The sequence below is a fragment of the Suricata suricatta genome, chromosome 14 (genome assembly GCF_006229205.1).
Source record: "Suricata suricatta isolate VVHF042 chromosome 14, meerkat_22Aug2017_6uvM2_HiC, whole genome shotgun sequence".
Classification (NCBI taxonomy): Eukaryota; Metazoa; Chordata; class Mammalia; order Carnivora; family Herpestidae; genus Suricata; species Suricata suricatta.
In genome coordinates this window covers 45,692,906-45,710,711 of record NC_043713.1, presented here as the reverse complement: position 1 = coordinate 45,710,711, position 17,806 = coordinate 45,692,906, and the positions used below count along the sequence as shown (strand labels likewise).

At 39.6% G+C, this 17,806-nt stretch overlaps 1 protein-coding gene across 2 annotated transcripts in view; it reads right to left on the bottom strand.

Moving 5' to 3' along the window:
• The window catches only part of OSBPL1A (oxysterol binding protein like 1A), a 226,604-nt gene that overhangs the window by 192,503 nt on the left and 16,295 nt on the right, over nucleotides 1-17,806 (bottom strand). For both annotated transcript variants that reach the window (XM_029921355.1, XM_029921356.1), the window contains 3 exons: nucleotides 14,634-14,756; nucleotides 13,238-13,323; nucleotides 11,844-11,918 (listed from right to left, as the gene is read on the bottom strand). In XM_029921355.1, the coding sequence (XP_029777215.1) occupies nucleotides 11,844-11,918; nucleotides 13,238-13,323; nucleotides 14,634-14,756 (284 nt within the window). The remainder of the gene's footprint in view (nucleotides 1-11,843; nucleotides 11,919-13,237; nucleotides 13,324-14,633; nucleotides 14,757-17,806) is intronic.

Genomic DNA, 17,806 nt, shown 5'->3' with positions numbered 1-17,806 from the left:
AAAAAAAAAAAAAAAAAAAAAAAAGGAACAGCCTTACTGCTGATAGAATGTTTTAGCGCTCTAGAGAGAAGATCCGACCAGCGACAATATTCCCTTAAACCAAAAGCCTAATCCAGGGCAAGATCCTAACACTCTTCAATTGTGTCAAGGCTGAGAGAGGGGAGGAAGCTGCAGAAGCAAACTCTGAAGCTCGCAGGGTGGTTTGAGGCTTAAGGAAAGAAGCCACCTCCATAACATCAAAGTGCAGGGTGAAGCCGCAGTGATCCAGGAGATCTAGCTAGATCATTACTGAAGGGGGCTACACGAAACAGGTTTTCAATGTAGATGAAACAGCCTTCTATTGGAGGAAGATGCCAGCTAGGACTTTTACTCCTAGAGAGAAGTCAATGCCTGCCTGCAAAGCTTCAGAGGACAGGCTGACTCTCTTGTGAGGGGCTACTGTGGCTTGTGCTACTCTGCTTGTGCTCTAGAAATGGAACGGTGAAGTCTAGATGATACCACGTCTGTTTACAAATGGTTAACCAAATATTTTAAGGCCACTGTTGAGGCCTACTGCTCAAAAAAAAGATTCCTTTCAAAATATTACTGCCCATTGACAATGCACCTGCTTAGCCCAGAGCTTTGATGTGGATGTAGAGAGATTAGTGTTGTTTTCATGCCTGCTAGCACAACATCCATTCTGCAGTCCATGGATCAAGGAGCAATTTCAAACTTTTAAGTCTCCTGTCTTAAAAAACACATTTCATAAGGTCACAGCTGCCATACTGAACTCTCTCATGGATCTGAACAAAGTAAACAAAAACTTCTGGAAAGGATTCACCACTCTAAATGCTACTAAGAACATTCATGATTCAAAAGAAGAAGTGAAAATACTGTCAATATTTGTGGAGTGTGGAAGAAGTGGATTCCAACCCTCATGGATGGCTTTAAGGGATTCCAGACTTCTAAAAGTCTTTCTTTTTTTTTTAATGCTTTATTTATTTTTGATACAGAGAGAGACAGAGGATGAGAGGGGGAGGGTCAGAGAGAGAGGGAGACACAGAATCTGAAGCAGGCTCCAGGCTCTGAGCTAGCTGTCAGCACAGAGCCTGACGCGGGGCTCGAACCCACAAACATGAGATCTGACCTGAGCTGAAGTCGGAGGCTTAACCGACTGAGCCACCCAGGTGCCCCAGGGGGTTCCAGACTTCTGCAGAGGAAGTCACTGGAGATGTGGTGGAAACAGCAAGAGAACTAGAATTACAAGTGGAGTCTGAGGACGTGACTGAATTGCAATCTCGTGATAAAACTTGAACAGAGGAGGAGCTGCTCCTTATGGATGAGCAAAGAAAGTGGTTTCTTGAGACAGAATCTACTCCCAGTGAAAATGCTGAGAAGACTGTTGAAATAACAGAAGTCAGAATATTACATAAATTAAGTTGGTGGCAGGATTTGAGAAGACTGACTCTAATTGTGAAAAAAAGTTCTGTGGGTAAAATGCTCTCAAACAGCCACACATGCTACAGAGAAATGGTTCATGAAAGGATCCATGTGGCAAACTGCATTGTTGTCCTATTTTAAGAAACTGCCACAGCCACCCCTACCTTCGGCAACTGCCATCAATCTGGAGGCAAGGCCTTCCACCAGCAAAAAGATTATGACTTGCTAAAAGCATGGATGATAGTTAGCATTTTTTATCCATAAAGTATTTTTAATTATATACACTGTTTCATTAAACAATGCTATCACACACTTAACAGACTATAGCGTAAACGTAAATTTTATATGCAATAGGATACCAAAATATTCATTTGACTTACTTCATTGTGACATTTGCTTTATCACAGTTGTCTGGAAACAAGCCCGCAATATCTCTGAGATATGCCTGTAGTCTGGAATCTAAGGAAACCGCCCCAAAGTAAGCACCGGCTCACCTGCTGTAGGTATAGGAGAAAGATCAGGACTGGCAAACAATCAGATAAAAGAATTCAGCTGAAATTTTTAATGAGTTGCTAGAGGCTGAAAGGTTAGCATGAGAACTTCTGTGAGTCACAGGTATGAGGGAAGCTTGTAGGCACCTGAAGGCTCTTCCCCAAGGACCTCTGCCTGGTGCTTAAAAAAGGGATGGAGCTGAGTTCAGGTAGGTAGGTGACCAGAAAGCGCCTTTCCCTCAGTGGTGAGGGCCCGGAGGAGGGGGGCTGCCACAGCTGCAGGGAAGACATAAAGCCCCAGGCAAGCCTCTCTGCCTCAGGTTATTCCTTAAGGAACAACACTGCAGTGGGAAGGTCAGCCAATCTTTCACCCACAGGGCACAGTGAAGACCCTCTCAGCCAAGGGGAGGTACAGGAAACAATTAAGGATCCAAACCACTGAAGGTCTGCTACCTTTATGGGAGGGGCAGGGTCACCATCTAAGAAATCCCTGTCCCTTAAACAGGACACCAGGCTTAAGATGGAGGCTGGACCAGGACAACGAACTCACTCCATCCCCTTCTCTCACCCCCCAAGACCAGCAAGTACTGAGAACAAGCAAGAGTTGTCAGTTCATGGGGGAGAAGTAACAGCATGGCCAGAAATGCACTCTGAAGCACAAGGCACACTAGGAAGGCCTAAAGCTTAGTATAAAGGAGGAACACCCCCCCCCCAAAACTCCAAGAAAACAAAAAAACAACCCTCCAGAGAAATCAGCCCACACCTTATGCAGAGGAAATACTGAATTTGGAAAGAGAGCTTTGAAGCCAGCAGTGCACAGAAGGTAACCATGGCAACAGCAAAACCCAAGCTCAGACCTACTTCACACTAGACTGGACCTCCCATACTAAGAGGTATGCTCACTTCCAGGCCCAACACTTAGTACCTCGGTTTCTCTGAGCTTACACACACTGTTTTAATATCCCCTAAAAAGGTACCAGACACACAAACAGCAGGAAACAGCAATCCACTGTCAAGAGACAAGGTTGTCAACGGAATGACACAGAAATGACCAAGATGTTGAAACGATCAAATATTTAAAACTAGGATTACGTTAAAAGGTCTAGTGGAAAAGCTGGACTGAGTGAGAGAACTTCAACTGAGAAGTGCAAACTATAAAAAGAGTTAAAGGAAAATGTCAGAAATAAAAATCATAGTAACAGAAATAAGGAATACCTTCTTTGATGGTATCAGTAGACATCAGGGCAATGGTCAGGAAAGATCAGTAAACCTGAAGATAGTGTTTGGCTAATTTCTACTGACCATGGGAGAGACAGAGAGAGGGAGAGAGAGGGAGAAAAAAGAAAAAGAACTGAGCAGCCAGTGGGTCAGTCTAACAAATGTTAGTAAGTTACTGAAGAATTTGTCTGAGGCACTAGTTTCTCCATCTTGCAAAAATGAGTAAAAAAAAAAAAAGGCAAAAAAATAAATAAATAAAAGACAAAAGCAGTATCTGCTATGCCCATGTAATTTGTCCTCAGGAATGCCATGTTGTTAGCCATTTCCAGAACTCTCTGCAGGCCAGTCCTACTGACCATGCTCCTCTGAACTCCCTGCTAGTTACTATAATCACATCCACCTGGATTCTGGTGTTTAAGTACCACCTCCAGGTGTCTATGGTTTCAGGGTCCTAGGACACAACCCACCCCACACACCCCACCATCAGTGAACCAGGTCTGCAACGGCATTTCCTAATGGCAACCCTAGACTTGAGAGGATAATTCTTAGTAAGTTTCTCGGTGATGCTCGTGCTTGTTCCACCGGCCATTTCTTCTCATTTTGGTAAATGATGTATCCTCTAGGACCTTCCAGGCACAACATGACCTGGTATGATCTTATGTGCTATATCCAGTCTAGCAAGCCTGTTTATTTAAAAACCTTCTACTGTCTGTGATGGCATTTTTTAGCATTTTGACACCTATTAGGGGCTAATACTTTGTCCACGCTGCTAGGAAGCACCCAAGTAAAAAATTTGTACCATTAAAAAAAAGTCAGTGATGAATGGTCAGAAGCTGAAGACAGTCACTGAAGAAGTCATGTCACCCTGTCCAGTTTTCTGGACTTCAATCAATTTTGGCCTGAAAATCCTTAAAGGAGAGACCTGATTCTGGAAGGAAAGATTTTGCAACACCAAACCAAACCTACACAGCCATGAATTTCCTAGACTATTCCCAAGGGGACCAATGACCTTTAACTCAAGTAACTACACTGGGGAAAAGGGAATATCCAAACATTTCAGGAATTGTTAGGCATAAGGTCCAAGCTGACACTGATGCCAAGAGACCCAAAGTGTCATCTGTCCCCTTAGTAAGGGGGCATACGTGAGGGCGAGATGATAAAGAAACCTTGGCCCAGGTCTGGCTCAGTGTATACACCGGGTCCACAATCACATCCAATAGTCATTGCCCCAGTCTGTGAGCACATAATTGGAAGAGATACAGTTGTTGTCAAAGTCTCACACGGCTCCCTTGGCCTATACTGTAAGAGCCAAATGGAAGGCTCTACAATTGCCCTCCCCCAACCCCTGGCCAAGATAAATCAAAACTAATACCCCATATGGGGAGAAACAGGAGAAATTAGTGCCACCCTTAAACCTCAAAATGCACAGGTGATGGTCCCTATCATTTTTCCATTTAATTCACCAGTCTGACACTGCAAAAACCAGATAAATGTGGAGGACTGCAGTGGACCTGCAGAAACTCAAATAACCCCAAGTATAGCCACTCTGACAGACATGCTGTCTCTGCTAGAGCAAGTTAATACTACTTAAGGACATGGGACACAGCAACTAATCTGACAAATGCAGTCTTTTCCTATTGGGAAGAAAGATCAAAACTGGTTTGTATTCCCACAGACAACAGTATACATGTACAGTTTTGCCCCAGAGCTACTTGGCCATCCCTCAGAACATCACATGGTTCACTTTATCAATGACATTTTAATAGAACCAGATGAACAAGAGGCGGCTAGAATGTTAAAGCCTCAGTAAGACATGATGCTCTAGGGAGTGGGAAATAAATCTTGGGAAGAATTCAGGGATTATGTGATGTCAATAAGTGTATAGTTCAGTGGTCTGGGTAAGGCCAGGACACTGTCTTCCAGGTGAAGAATGAATTATTCCATCTTGCACTTCCCAAAATAGAGAAGGAATCACAATGGCTGACTGGTTTCTTCTGACTCTGGGTAGCATAATCCACACCTGAGGATAATGCTCTGATTCAAGGCCAAGAGAGGGGAGGCATGAACAACTGGCTTCTCTATCAAAGTCCCGGAGGTAAGAAGAGTCAAGTAACTGAACCTGAACATCAGAAAAAAGAGGACTATACACAGTGGGGAAATGGAGGCACATGTCTGGCATGCAGATGATACACGTAGGTATCTCTTGGTATTCTCTAGTCCAGTTTTGACCGTAAATGAACAAGGGTAGAAATCGCAAGCTTAGGAAAGGCATGACCTTCGCAGACCTCCAGTGATGGGGGCCTGAGTCACAGTATGGGGTAAACCATGAAGATTACGGCTTGGTGCAAGCCAAGGGGAAAGTATCTAGAATAGACAGCAGAGGAGGGAGAAAAGGATTCAGTTGTGGTGTGGCCCAAAGGCCAACTACAGCAACCCAGGCAGCCTGTATCCGCTGACTGACCATCACCAGTATTGAGCTCCCTCACCTCTAAGTGGGACAGTTCTGATGGGTCATGTCTTCTGCAGAGTTCCCCACGGATGGCTGAGGTGGTCCATAAGAGTGCAACTCTGCGCACTCCTGCCTCCTTCCCTCCCTGCCACAGTGTGATCCCACAGCACTCCCAATGACCTGCTGCACACTAATCTTCACTCAGCTGGCTTTCTCGGAAGCCCAACCAATAAGAAATAGCAATGTTTATGCCTATAGTTCAGGGTTGTCATTCTCTATTAAATGAGACGATACATATCAAGTCATCTGTACAATGCCTCATATATAGTAGGCATTTAATATATATGCATGAGAGATAGGATCTTGAGGAACAAGACAGATAAACTTACTTATATAAACCCCAGGATTATATGTATCTTCTATATGCCAGGTGGTAAGAGATACACAGTTCCTAAGACACAGAACATAGGAAGCATGTTATTTTTAAAAAATCTTTTTGTATTTATTTGGGGGCGGGGGTGGAGGGGAAGAGACAGAGACACGAAATCCGAAGCAGGCTACAGGCTCTGAGCTGTCAGCACAAAGACTGACGCGGGACTCGAACTCATGAACCTCAAGATCATGACCTGCGCCAAAGTCAAATGCTTAACCCACAGAGCCACCCAGGCGCCCCTAGGAAGTATGTATTTTAAATGTATTCTCAGCTCTGCTGGAAAATAGTAAACACAAGGTTCAGTACCACAATCCCATGGTTTACTATTGATTGTATCCCTATCTTATACTTATCATAAAGATATAAAAATTTCAGAATGCTAACTGCCTTTGAAAAATAAAGCAATACTAAATACATCTTAAAATTCTGGTATATTAATTTTTATTATAAAATACCAGCAGGGGGCGCCTGGGTGGCTCAGTTTTCATGCATAAAAAATGTGAACTATAATAAACTCATTAACTTGTGATAAGTGCACATAAATCCTCCTCATATATGATTTTAAAATAATCTTTAGGGATATTAAACTATGGTCAGTAATGAGCCCCTCTATCATAGTTAGTTTACCAGTGCATTCAAATAATCCAAAAAAATAACAAAATCAGGAAGAAGGGGAGAAGCAATTTTTGGCTACAGAGATATGAAAAGATCAGAGGACAGCCATCCTGAAAAATGAGCATAAAAATGAACAAAACTGAATCATTTCATGTGCTGGATATTCAGTTAAGACAACAAAACTGAGAGGCAACCCAACAGGAACTGATGGCAGGCAAGATCATCAGGCGAAGTCAGCCTTGAAGCCACGGGCCGTTCCTATCCCACACCCACCTCCATCTCCTTATTGCATCACATTGCAGGGACAGAATTTCGACAAATGAATTTTAGAGGGACATATTCAGTCACTAGCAGAAACAATGCTGAAACATTAAAACAATTTTTTAACAAAGAACAGAGATATCAGGCCGGGCATATTCCAGATCTCACAAGTGAACACCAGACAAGTTAATTAAAAAAGAAAAAAATAACAACCTGAAGGGAGACAAGTCAGAATTCAGAGTTGCTAAAATGCATTATAATAAATGTCCAATTTTGAGGGCACCCGAGTGGCTCAGTGGGTTAAGCGTCTGACTCTTGGTTTCGGCTCAGGTCATGATCTCATGGTTCGTGGATCTGAGCCCTGGTCAGGCTCCACACTGACAATGCAGAGCCTGCTTGGGATTCTCCCCCTCTCCCTCTTTCTCAAAGTAAATAAACTTAAAAACTTTTAAAAATTGTCCAATTTTGAATAAAATGTGTAAAACATGCAAAGAAATAAGATGCCTATTATGAGGTAAATGCAAATAATAGAAACTGACTTTCAGTGGGCTATGTTAAATTTAGCAGATAGAGTGTGACACTATTTAAATATGTTTAAAAAAGTTTAATATCCAGAAAAATTAAAATTTTACACTAAAGAATATCTGTACCACAGAAGAAGGCAGTAATGGAGGAACAAAAGAACAAAGAAACTGAGACATATAGAAAACAAATATCAAAGCTATAAATCCAAAACTGTTATTAATTAAATGTGAATACACTGAACACTAAATCAAAAGGCAGAAATTGTCAGATGGATAAAAACACACAACTGAACAGGTGGCCAACAGACACATGAAAAGATGCTCAAGATCACACATCAGGGGAATGCAAATGAAAACCACAATGAGATAATCCCCTGACACCTGTCAGACTGGCTAAAATAAAAAAAGACAAGAAACAAGTGTTGACAAGGATGTGGAAAAAAGGAACTCCTAATGCACTGTCGGTAGAAATGTAAATTGGTACAGCCACTGTGGAAAGCACTATGGAGGTTTCTCAAAAAATTAAAAACAGCAACACCATATGATCCAATAATTCCACTATTGGGAATTTACCCAGGGAAAATTAAAACACTAACTTGAAAAGATGCACCCCATGTTTACTGCAACGTTATTTACAACAATCGAGACATGGAAGCAACCTAAGTGTCCATCAGTAGAAGAATGGATAAGGAAGATGCAACACACGCATACACACACATGTACACACAGGAAATGTACACAGCCATAAAAATGATGTGATCGTGCCATTCAAGACAACATCTTTGGACCTGGAGGGTATTATGCTAAGTGAAATAAATCAAACTGAGAAAGATAAATGTCATAGGACTCCTCTCATAAATGAAGTCTAACAAAATGAATGAACAAACAAAAAGCAGCATCAGAACTATAAAGAACTGTTGGCTGCCAGAGGGGGGAGGGGGAGGGGAGGAGGGGAGAGCGTGGGTAAAATGGGTGAAGGGGAGAGGGAGATACAGGCCTACAGTTATGGAATAAGTCATTGAAATAAAAAGCGGATGAGAAGGAATAGTCAACGATATTGTAATAGTGATGTAATGGGACAGATGGAAGCTATGCTTGCAGTAAACAGAGCAAAATGTGTAATAAACCCATCAAATCACTAAGTTGTACACCTGAAACTAATGTAATATTGTGTTAACTATACTAAAAAAACCCTCACACAACTGTATGCTGTCTACAAGATATGTTATGCTCAAAGATACAGAGAAGTAGAAAATGAAAGGAGTGGAAGACATACAATGCAACCAGTTAACTATGAGGTAGGTAGACTAGCTATATTAATATAAAACAAGCTTTATGACAGGAAATATTACTGAAGGCAAAGACATTTTGTAATGATAAAAAAGTCAATACATGAGGAAGATATATGCCATATAATATATTCCATAAACCCCATTATAGATATGGACCTAACAGAGTCCCTACATTCATGAAGTAGAAACTGACAGAATTATAGCTAGACTTCAATACCACACTCTCAACATTTGATAAAAAACACAAAATCAGTTAAGGATAAAAAATGTGAACAACCTTATTAACTAACTCAATGGACATTCATGGAATACTCCACCCCCAAAACAGCACAGTATACATTATTTACAAGCACTCAAGGAACATTCTCCAGGACAGATCAAGTGCTATATCACAGATTAATTCCTGATATGTTTTAAAAGACTGTTCTATTCTTCAAAAAATAATTCAAAGTATGTTATGTGATCATAAGGGAAATTAAATTAGAAACCAATGATGGAGAGAAATTTGGAAAATTCCAAATGTGTGGCAGACATACTTCTAAACCTATGGACAAAGAAGAAATCACAAAAAAAAAAAAATCAGAAAGTTGTCTTAAATGAAAAAACAAACACAACATGTCAAAATGTATTGTATGCAGCTAAAATGACAATTTATAGATGTAAGTGCGTATACTAGAAAAGAACAAAGTGGGGCACCTGGATGGCTCAGTCAGTTGAGCATCTGACTTCAGCTCAGTTCATGATCTCCCATTTCATGAGTTCAAGCCCTGCATCAGACTGGGCCTGGAGCCTGCTTCAGATTCTGTGTCTCCCTCTCTGCCCCTCCCCTGCTCTCACTCTCGCGCACTTGCTCGCTCGCTCTCTCTCTCTCTCTCTCTCTCTCAAAATTGAACATTAATTTTTTTTTTAAATTGACAAATTTTAGCCAAATTAGCCAATGGAAAAAAACACAAATTAGCAAAAATAAATGAAGGGCTATTATTTCCAACCCAACAGATACGAAAACAACAGAATATTAACAACTTTATGCCAGCTAATTAGACAATTTAGGTGAAATGGAAAAATACCCAGAAAGACAAAATAACCAAAATGGATTTGGTAAGAAATAGAAAATTGGAACAGATCTACATAAAGTAATTAAGTTGTTTCTGTGTGGGAAGATTTTAAATTATTGAAAGTCCAAGCACAGATAGCTTACCTGGTGAATTCTAGCAAATATTTAAAAAAGTAGCGAAGCCAGCCCTTCACAAACTATTTCAGAAAACAGGAGAAAAGAACAATTGCATCTCCTTCTATACGACCAGCCTTACCCTGTTACCAAAGCCAAACAAACACAGTTCAAGAAAACAATACCACAGAGCAGGATCTCCCATGAATACAGACCCAAAAAGTCCTTAAAGTATCAGCAAACAGAATCCAGCAACACATAAAAACAATTATTGTCCAATATGAGGTGAGATTTACACAGGAATGCTTAATATCCCCAAATCAATTAATGTAATATGCCACATTAATTGACTAATGAAAAAAATCATGATCGTTTCAAAAGACAGGGAAATAGCATTTGACATCTATTCATAATAAAAACTTTCAAGAACCAGAAATAGAGGAACACTTCCTCAACCTAATAAAGAGCATCTAAGAGAAACTTAAAAACACCACGCCTAGTGGCAAAAGACTAGATGCTATTTCCCTAGGATCAAACAGCAAGGACTTCTGCTCTCACATTTATTCAATAGTATACTAGGATCTAGTAAAATAGAGAGTGGGGGTTGGGGGGGGAAGTATCCACATAAAAGAAGTTCATTTGTCTTTATTTGCAGATAACATCCAGTGTAGACCATGCTATAGAATTTACAAAAACCTACTAGAATAAACAAGTTCAGCAAGTACATAGGATACAACAACAAAAAAAACACCAATCTTTCTATATAATTGCAACCGAAATCAGAAAAGGAAATTTAATGAGAAATTCCATTCAAAGTAGCATCAAAAAGAATATAATGCCTAGAAAACAATTTAACAGGGATATAAGACCTGTACATTGAAAATTTCAAAACACTGCAGAGAGAAATTAAGGATCTAAATAAAGGGACAGGCATTTCACAATCATGGATTGGAAGACTCAATATGGTTAAAGTGGCCATTCTCCCCAAATGGGTCTAAGATTCTAGACAATACAACCTCAATGAAAGTTCCAACAGGTGTTTTTGTAGAATAGGACCCTAAAATTCATACAGAAAAACAAACTTTTGACTGAAAATAGCCAAAATAATGAAGTCACTGTTGGAAAACTCAGACTACCCAATATCAAAATTTAATTACAAAGCTACTGCAATAAAGGAAGTATAGTACTGATGTAATAATAGACATAGATCAAAGGAAGAGAACAGAAAGTCTAGAAACAAACCTATTTATGATCAATTCAGTTCAACAAGGGTACCAAGGCAATACAATAGGAAGAGAGTCCTTTCAGTAAACTGAAAAGATTAAAAAATGTGGCATAGCCATAAAATGGAATGATCTTCAGCCATAAAAAGGAAGAAATTACTGATACATGGATACTACAGCACTGATAAACTTCAGTAATACCATATTAAAGAAGCCAGTCACAAAGTTTGTATGATTTCATTTGTAAGAAATTTCTAGAAAAGACATTTCTAGAGAAGACCAACATCCTAGAGATAAGAAAGCCAATCAGTGGTAGGTAGCCTGAGGTGTGGGAGAGGAGCAGGGATGAACACAAAGAGGCACAAGGAAACTTTCTGAGCTGATGAAATGTTCTAAAACTGGATTGTGGTGATGGCTGTACAACTGTGTAAATACACCAAGAATCAACGAAATGTGCGCTTCATGCAACATAAAATTATACTTCAATGGAGAGGTTTAAAAAAAAAAAAAAGGAATAATCAGGAGTTCCCCATCCCCAAAGGACACACATGGGGACAGAAGGAGTCCGTATCAGGAGGCCAGAGTACCTGACCTCACTGTTCATTCTAAGAGCTTGTGGTCTTTTGACCCAAAATGCTGGTTTATGTATTTGTTGTGGTTTTTCCCAGTTGCTAGTCAGGATCATAAAAAACACAGGTGACTGCTCATTCAAATACTCCACTTGCAAACACTGAATATGGAATTTTTCACCTTTCGTCCTGTGAAGGCAGCTCGATGAAGCGGTGTGTCTCCCATGTCATTCAATACATTCACTTCGGCACCAGCCTGACAAAGATGAAAACTTCAGACATCTTCCACGTGTCAGGAAATATTAAATATTTCTCTTTTTTTCCAAAGATTTTATTTTTAAGTAATCTCCACACCCAACATGCGACTCAAACTTACAACCCTGAGATTAAGAGTTGCATGCTCTGTAGATTGAGCCAGCCAGGAGCACCCAAAATATATTAAATACTTCAAAATTAAAATCATTGTCAATATTGATTGGTTGTCACTGCTAACATTCTATTTCATAGTAAAACAATAAAGCTTCCTGAAAGGTAAAAGTTCACATGACAGGTAGAGGAGTAAAAAGCTACTTTTCTTTAAAAATCTATAGACCTCCACTTTACTTTAGAGACCCAAATATTGAAAAATGAACTGTCTGAATGAAACACCACATTTCGAGGGCTCCTGGGTGGCTTAGTGGGTAAGGCATCTGACCCTGGATTTCAGCTCAGGTCATGATCTCACAGGGAGGTTGAGCCCTCCAGCAGGACCCACACACGGAGCCAGCTTGGGATCCTCTCTCCCTCTCTCTTCCTCTCTCCTGCTCATGCATTCTGTCTCAAATATTCTTCTTGAATACCATGTTTTCTCCACCAATTTAATAAGTTCTTGGGAAGAAAAAAGATGCCACTATTTAAATGTACAGTTTACTAATTAAATTTGAAGACATAATTTCAGAAATACTAATATGTGAGAAAAATTATAGAATTGAAAAATATGAGGTCTTTAAATCATGGTGCTCATTAAGGGTTCTGACATAATTTTTGAATCATTTAAGATGTGCTCTGGGTTTTTTTTTTAACTGTTAAGTTAAAAAAAAACACTAATAATATCTTCACATTAATTCATACACCCATTTTTGCAATTTTAAAGAGTCAGTAACAGAAAAATCAAATGACTAAGAAAATAAAATTGTAATTAATTATCAGGCTAACCTAATTCACATACTTAGCAAAGAACAAATAAATGTGTTAGTGATGAGCTATTGCTTTAAATAAGCCATTATGGTTAGTTGGCTTTTCTAAGACTTTCATAATTTCCATAACAGAAATATTTATTTTATTCATTTAAAAATTAGAGCCATAGGTTAAGTGTTGGTTTAGTGTCTAACTCTGGATTTCAGCTAGGTCGTGAGCTCACAGATGGTGGGATGGAGCCCCACATCAGACTCTGTAGTGACCATGGAGCCTGCTTAGGATTCTCTCCCCACTTCTGCTGCTGCTCCTCCCACACTTGTGCATGTGCTCGCCTGCTCTCAAAAAAAAAAAAACAAAAACAAACAAACAAACAAAAAACAATTAGAGCTGTATATATACCTTTAACAGATCCTGGACCACTTGTCTATGTCCGAAATAGCAGGCCAGATGAAGAGGTGTCCACCCCAAATTCGACTTACTTCTTCCTAAAAATGGAAAAAGATAAGGCATTTTTAGATGTATAAAATTACCTATATAACAAAAATTTCTCTTTACCAAGGTACTCCCATACATTGGCCCATCTGCCCTTCATATTGCACTGCTGATGAATGAGAGACAGGACATAGTTAGAAGCATAACAAATGTAATGGATTAGAACCCACAAGCCCCAGATTCTGGTGCCACCTTCCTGACTCACTAACTCAACGTCCTCATTCTTAAAAGGGTGGAAGGGAGACACAATGGGTGTGTTACGTTCAAAGTAAATGATCTCTAGTTGGCTCCAAGGTTTGAGTCTCTAACCATCTTGCCTTCATCTGACAAAGACCTGGTTGTCTTGGCACAGTAGTTCATGAAAAGCAGCCCTCGTTGAAAACCTGCACCATGTCAGGAGGGTGAACGGAAACAGGGAACTGATAAAGAACCTTTTCTGCAGCATTTAGAAAATTGTTAGCTCTGCGAGTAGGACAGAAAATGGAGTCCCAACTCCAGATAAAATCCCAAGTAATGAGGATATGGGTTACCAGACTGGTAGAGTCTTACTAGATAATAAGAACCAAAATTAAGAGCAATGAAATGTCAGATCTTTGCTGCACACTTGAGTATAATACAACACTGCCACAGGGGCAGCAGGATTTGGCTGCTATTTACCTTCCCTTTCCTCATCCTTCCTCCTGCAGGCCCTTGCCACCTAGACTGCTCTCACCTCAGGACCTTGGCACATGCTGTATCTTCTCCCTTGAACACGTTTCTTCTCCATTTTCACCTGGTCAAGTTCTACACATTGTTTACAGATCATCTTAGAATCATTTCCTCTAAGAAGCTAATCTTTCTAGGTTCAGTTCCAGACCTCTCCTATGGGATCCCAGGACACGTTGGGGTTCCATATTCTGGTACATACCGTGAAGTGTAGACTAGTCTGATCTATTAACCCTCTAGACTATTCTCAAGGAGGACAGGGATCCTGCCTAACACCACCTGCAAGTGGTGGACTTGGGCATAAACTGAACACTCAAATTGGTTGATTTAACTATAATTCCCTATCATAGCATGCATCTTGTAGGCTCAGGGTCACTCTTGTAGCTGATAAAATTGTCCTAGACCTTGAACCTTAAGACTAGATCTCAGTTTCTCTGACTTAGGACTACGAGAGATCTTTTACCTACTCTTATAAAGATTCTTTCCAGGAAAAGATCTGGGAATTTATTTCTAGCAAGACCGAAAAGATTAGTGCTAAATAAATGACAGAGTTGTGCATACTCACAAGAAAAAGCTGAAAAACCCACTCAAAACTTACCTTTGCAATTAATGTCAGCAATGACTTCATTTCTTTCCATGATTTCTAGTAACTGTCGAACTTCTTCAGCATTGCCATTTCTGGCATGATGGAGAAGTGCCTGTTCAGTTTCAGTATTCATTTCTAGATTTAAAAATAATATTACTATTATCAAATAACAATTACCTTTTGGATACTATCTGCTAACACACAAAAAATTCACTTTACAAGTAATAAGAAAGACGTAAGAACTGACTAAATGAATCAGTTGCAGGGCTACAACTTGACCTTACGACTCCTTGCCCTTTTTATTATTATTATTGAACAAACACGTTAGACATATGGGCAAGTTTCTTAATCTCTCAAAGCCTCAATTTCCTTATCTGCAAAATAACCAACCTCATGAGTGTTATAACATCATATTTGACAGAATGCTTTTACAGGCACAGAATATTTTGCAAATGGTTAATACAAACATTATATAGCTAGATATAAAATTAAGATGTGGTTATTACAAAAATATAAGGCTGAGATATAAATTAACACATTCAAAACTTGTGCAAAACATCCTGAATAGGAAAAATTAAATCATAAAGATCCTAGAGTGACCATACTTACTCCTCTCTCATATTTTACTAAGCTTTAAAATAAATATAGAGGACTACAACCAAATTTAAGTCATTTGTCAAAATGTTATAAGTAGCAATTCACAGAGTATAAATTTCTTTCTTGCTAATAAATGCAAATAAAACAATATTTTTTGCCTGCAAGATTAAGAAATTTAAAAAAAGTATACACCTGAAACTAATATAACATTGCATGTCATCTGTAATTCAATTTAAAAAAAAGATGAAATGGGGTGCCTGGGTCGATCAGTCGGTTGAGCAGCTGACTTGAGCTCAGGTCATGATCTCATGGTTCATGGGCTCTGTGCTGACAGCTCAGAGCCTGGTGCCTGCTTCGGATTCTGTCTCTCTTTCTCTCTCTGCCCCTCCCCCCGCTCACACACTGTCTCAAAAATAAATAAAAATTTTTAAAATACCATGCCTAATATTGTCATGGACAGAAAACAGGCACTTCAGTAAACTGTTAATATGAATATAAATGCATACAATCTCTCATATTACAGGGAGAAAGGCTCCAATTTGTCAATATCAAGTAAATTTCAAAACACACAGACACTTGGGGGAAGATTCTACTAAGATGAATGGAGTATGGAAACACCAAGAAACTGTCTGTCTCCCCGCCTAGAAAACAACTGCACTGGCAGAATTGGCCTGATGTAACTATTTTGGGCCTCTGGCATCTTCTGAAGGCTTACAACCACCAGGGAAAGTTTGGAAGGTGAACTGTGGTTAATTCATGTCGATTTAAAGCACTTAGGAAGGCAGCAGCTGCCCAAACTCCCCCAGTGCATGTGTTCCTGGAATAGCTTGAGGAACCAGGTGACCCAAAAGACCCCTGTACTCCAAATATTGGAGAGCTGAGCTCTGATCACTGCTGCTTCTGATCACAGAGATGCAGACAGAGAGGCAAGTAGCCTCTCTTGTTGTACCAGCTCTCACTGCTTTAAGCCCCTTGAGTGGGCTAAACTTCCAAGGGATTTAAAGGACCAGTATTCTGGGGCGCCTGGGTGGCTCAGTCAGTTAAGTGTTCAACTTTGGCTCAGGTCACAATCTCGCAGTTCCTGAGTTTGAGGCCCATGTCCGGCTCTGTGCCAACAGCTCAGAGCCTAGAACCGTCTTTGGATTCTGTATGTCCCTCTCTCTCTGCCCCTCCCCTGCTTGTGCTCTCTCCCTCAAAATAAACAAACATTAAAAATAAATAAAAATAAAGGGCCAGCATTTTTTGCTTCTCCCCTCCCCCTTCATTTCTCTGTTTTTCCCCATTTAAGAGCCAGACACTAAAAAACAACTGCATTTATGGAGAAAATTAGAACATGACTGCTCATGGCCACCAAAAGTCTCAGAAAATACAGGAGAAGACTTTAAGTTTACTACTAAGGCTGACCTCAGCACAGAGGCAGCCTATAACAATCCAAAAAAAAAACCATATTAGAAGACTTGGGGAAGAAGGAATATTTGCTATCTAGACTTAGTACATTATATTCAAATGTCCAGTTTTCAATAATGAAAAAAGTTACAAGGCATACAAAGAAACAGAAAAGTAAAGCCCAAAGGGAAAAACAATTCAATGGGAACTGTCCCCAAAGAGGATCTGACGGCAAATATAATAGACAAAGGATCAAAAAGACATTCAAAAGATCTAAAGGAAGAGAAGGGGGAAGACAAAATGCATAAACAAAGTGAAAATATGAATAAAAAGATAGAAAACCTAAAAAGAAAGAAGAAATTCTTGAGGTGAGAAGTACAATAACAAATGAAAAATTCACTTGAGTGGTTTAAAGGCAGATCTGTACAGGCAGTAGACTCAGAAAACTTGCAAGATAGAACATGGAAATTACTGAGTCTGAGGAACAGAAAGAAAAAAGATTAAAAACCAAACAGAGCTTAAGAGAGCCACAGGACACCAAAGGGCAGATCAACGTGCATCACGGAAGTCCTAGAAGAAGAGGGAGAACACGGATTGAGTAACTAGAGAAATAACAGCTGAATACTTCCCAAATTTGAGAAAAAACATGAATATAAACATCCGAGAAGGTCAATGAAGCATAAGGGGAACTCAAAGAGATACACTACATAATATAACTTTCAAAAGGGAATCTGGACAGCAGCAAGAGAGACACTACATCATCACATAGACAGGATCCAGGCTAGGAAGATCGGCAGATTTCTCATCAGAAACTTTGGAGGACAGAGGACAGTATGCAAATATATTCAAAGTGCTCACAAAACTGCCTTTCAAAAGTGAAGGAGAAATTAAGACATCCCCAGAAAAGCAAAAGCTGAGGGAGTTCATTACCACCACACCTGCCTTTCAAGAAATGCTCAACAGAGTCTTGCAAGGTAAGATAAAAGCACCCTAGACAGTAACTCAAAGCCATGTGGAGAAATAAACATCTTGATAAAGGTAAATATATGCACAATTACAAAAGACAGTTATTATAACAATGGTTTACAGCTGTACTTTTGGTTTTCTACATGATTTAAGAGTAACACACTTAAAGAAAAAAATATTGGCTTAAAATATTATAATTTGTCTTTGAAATCCAAATATTACTTTCTACATAAGTT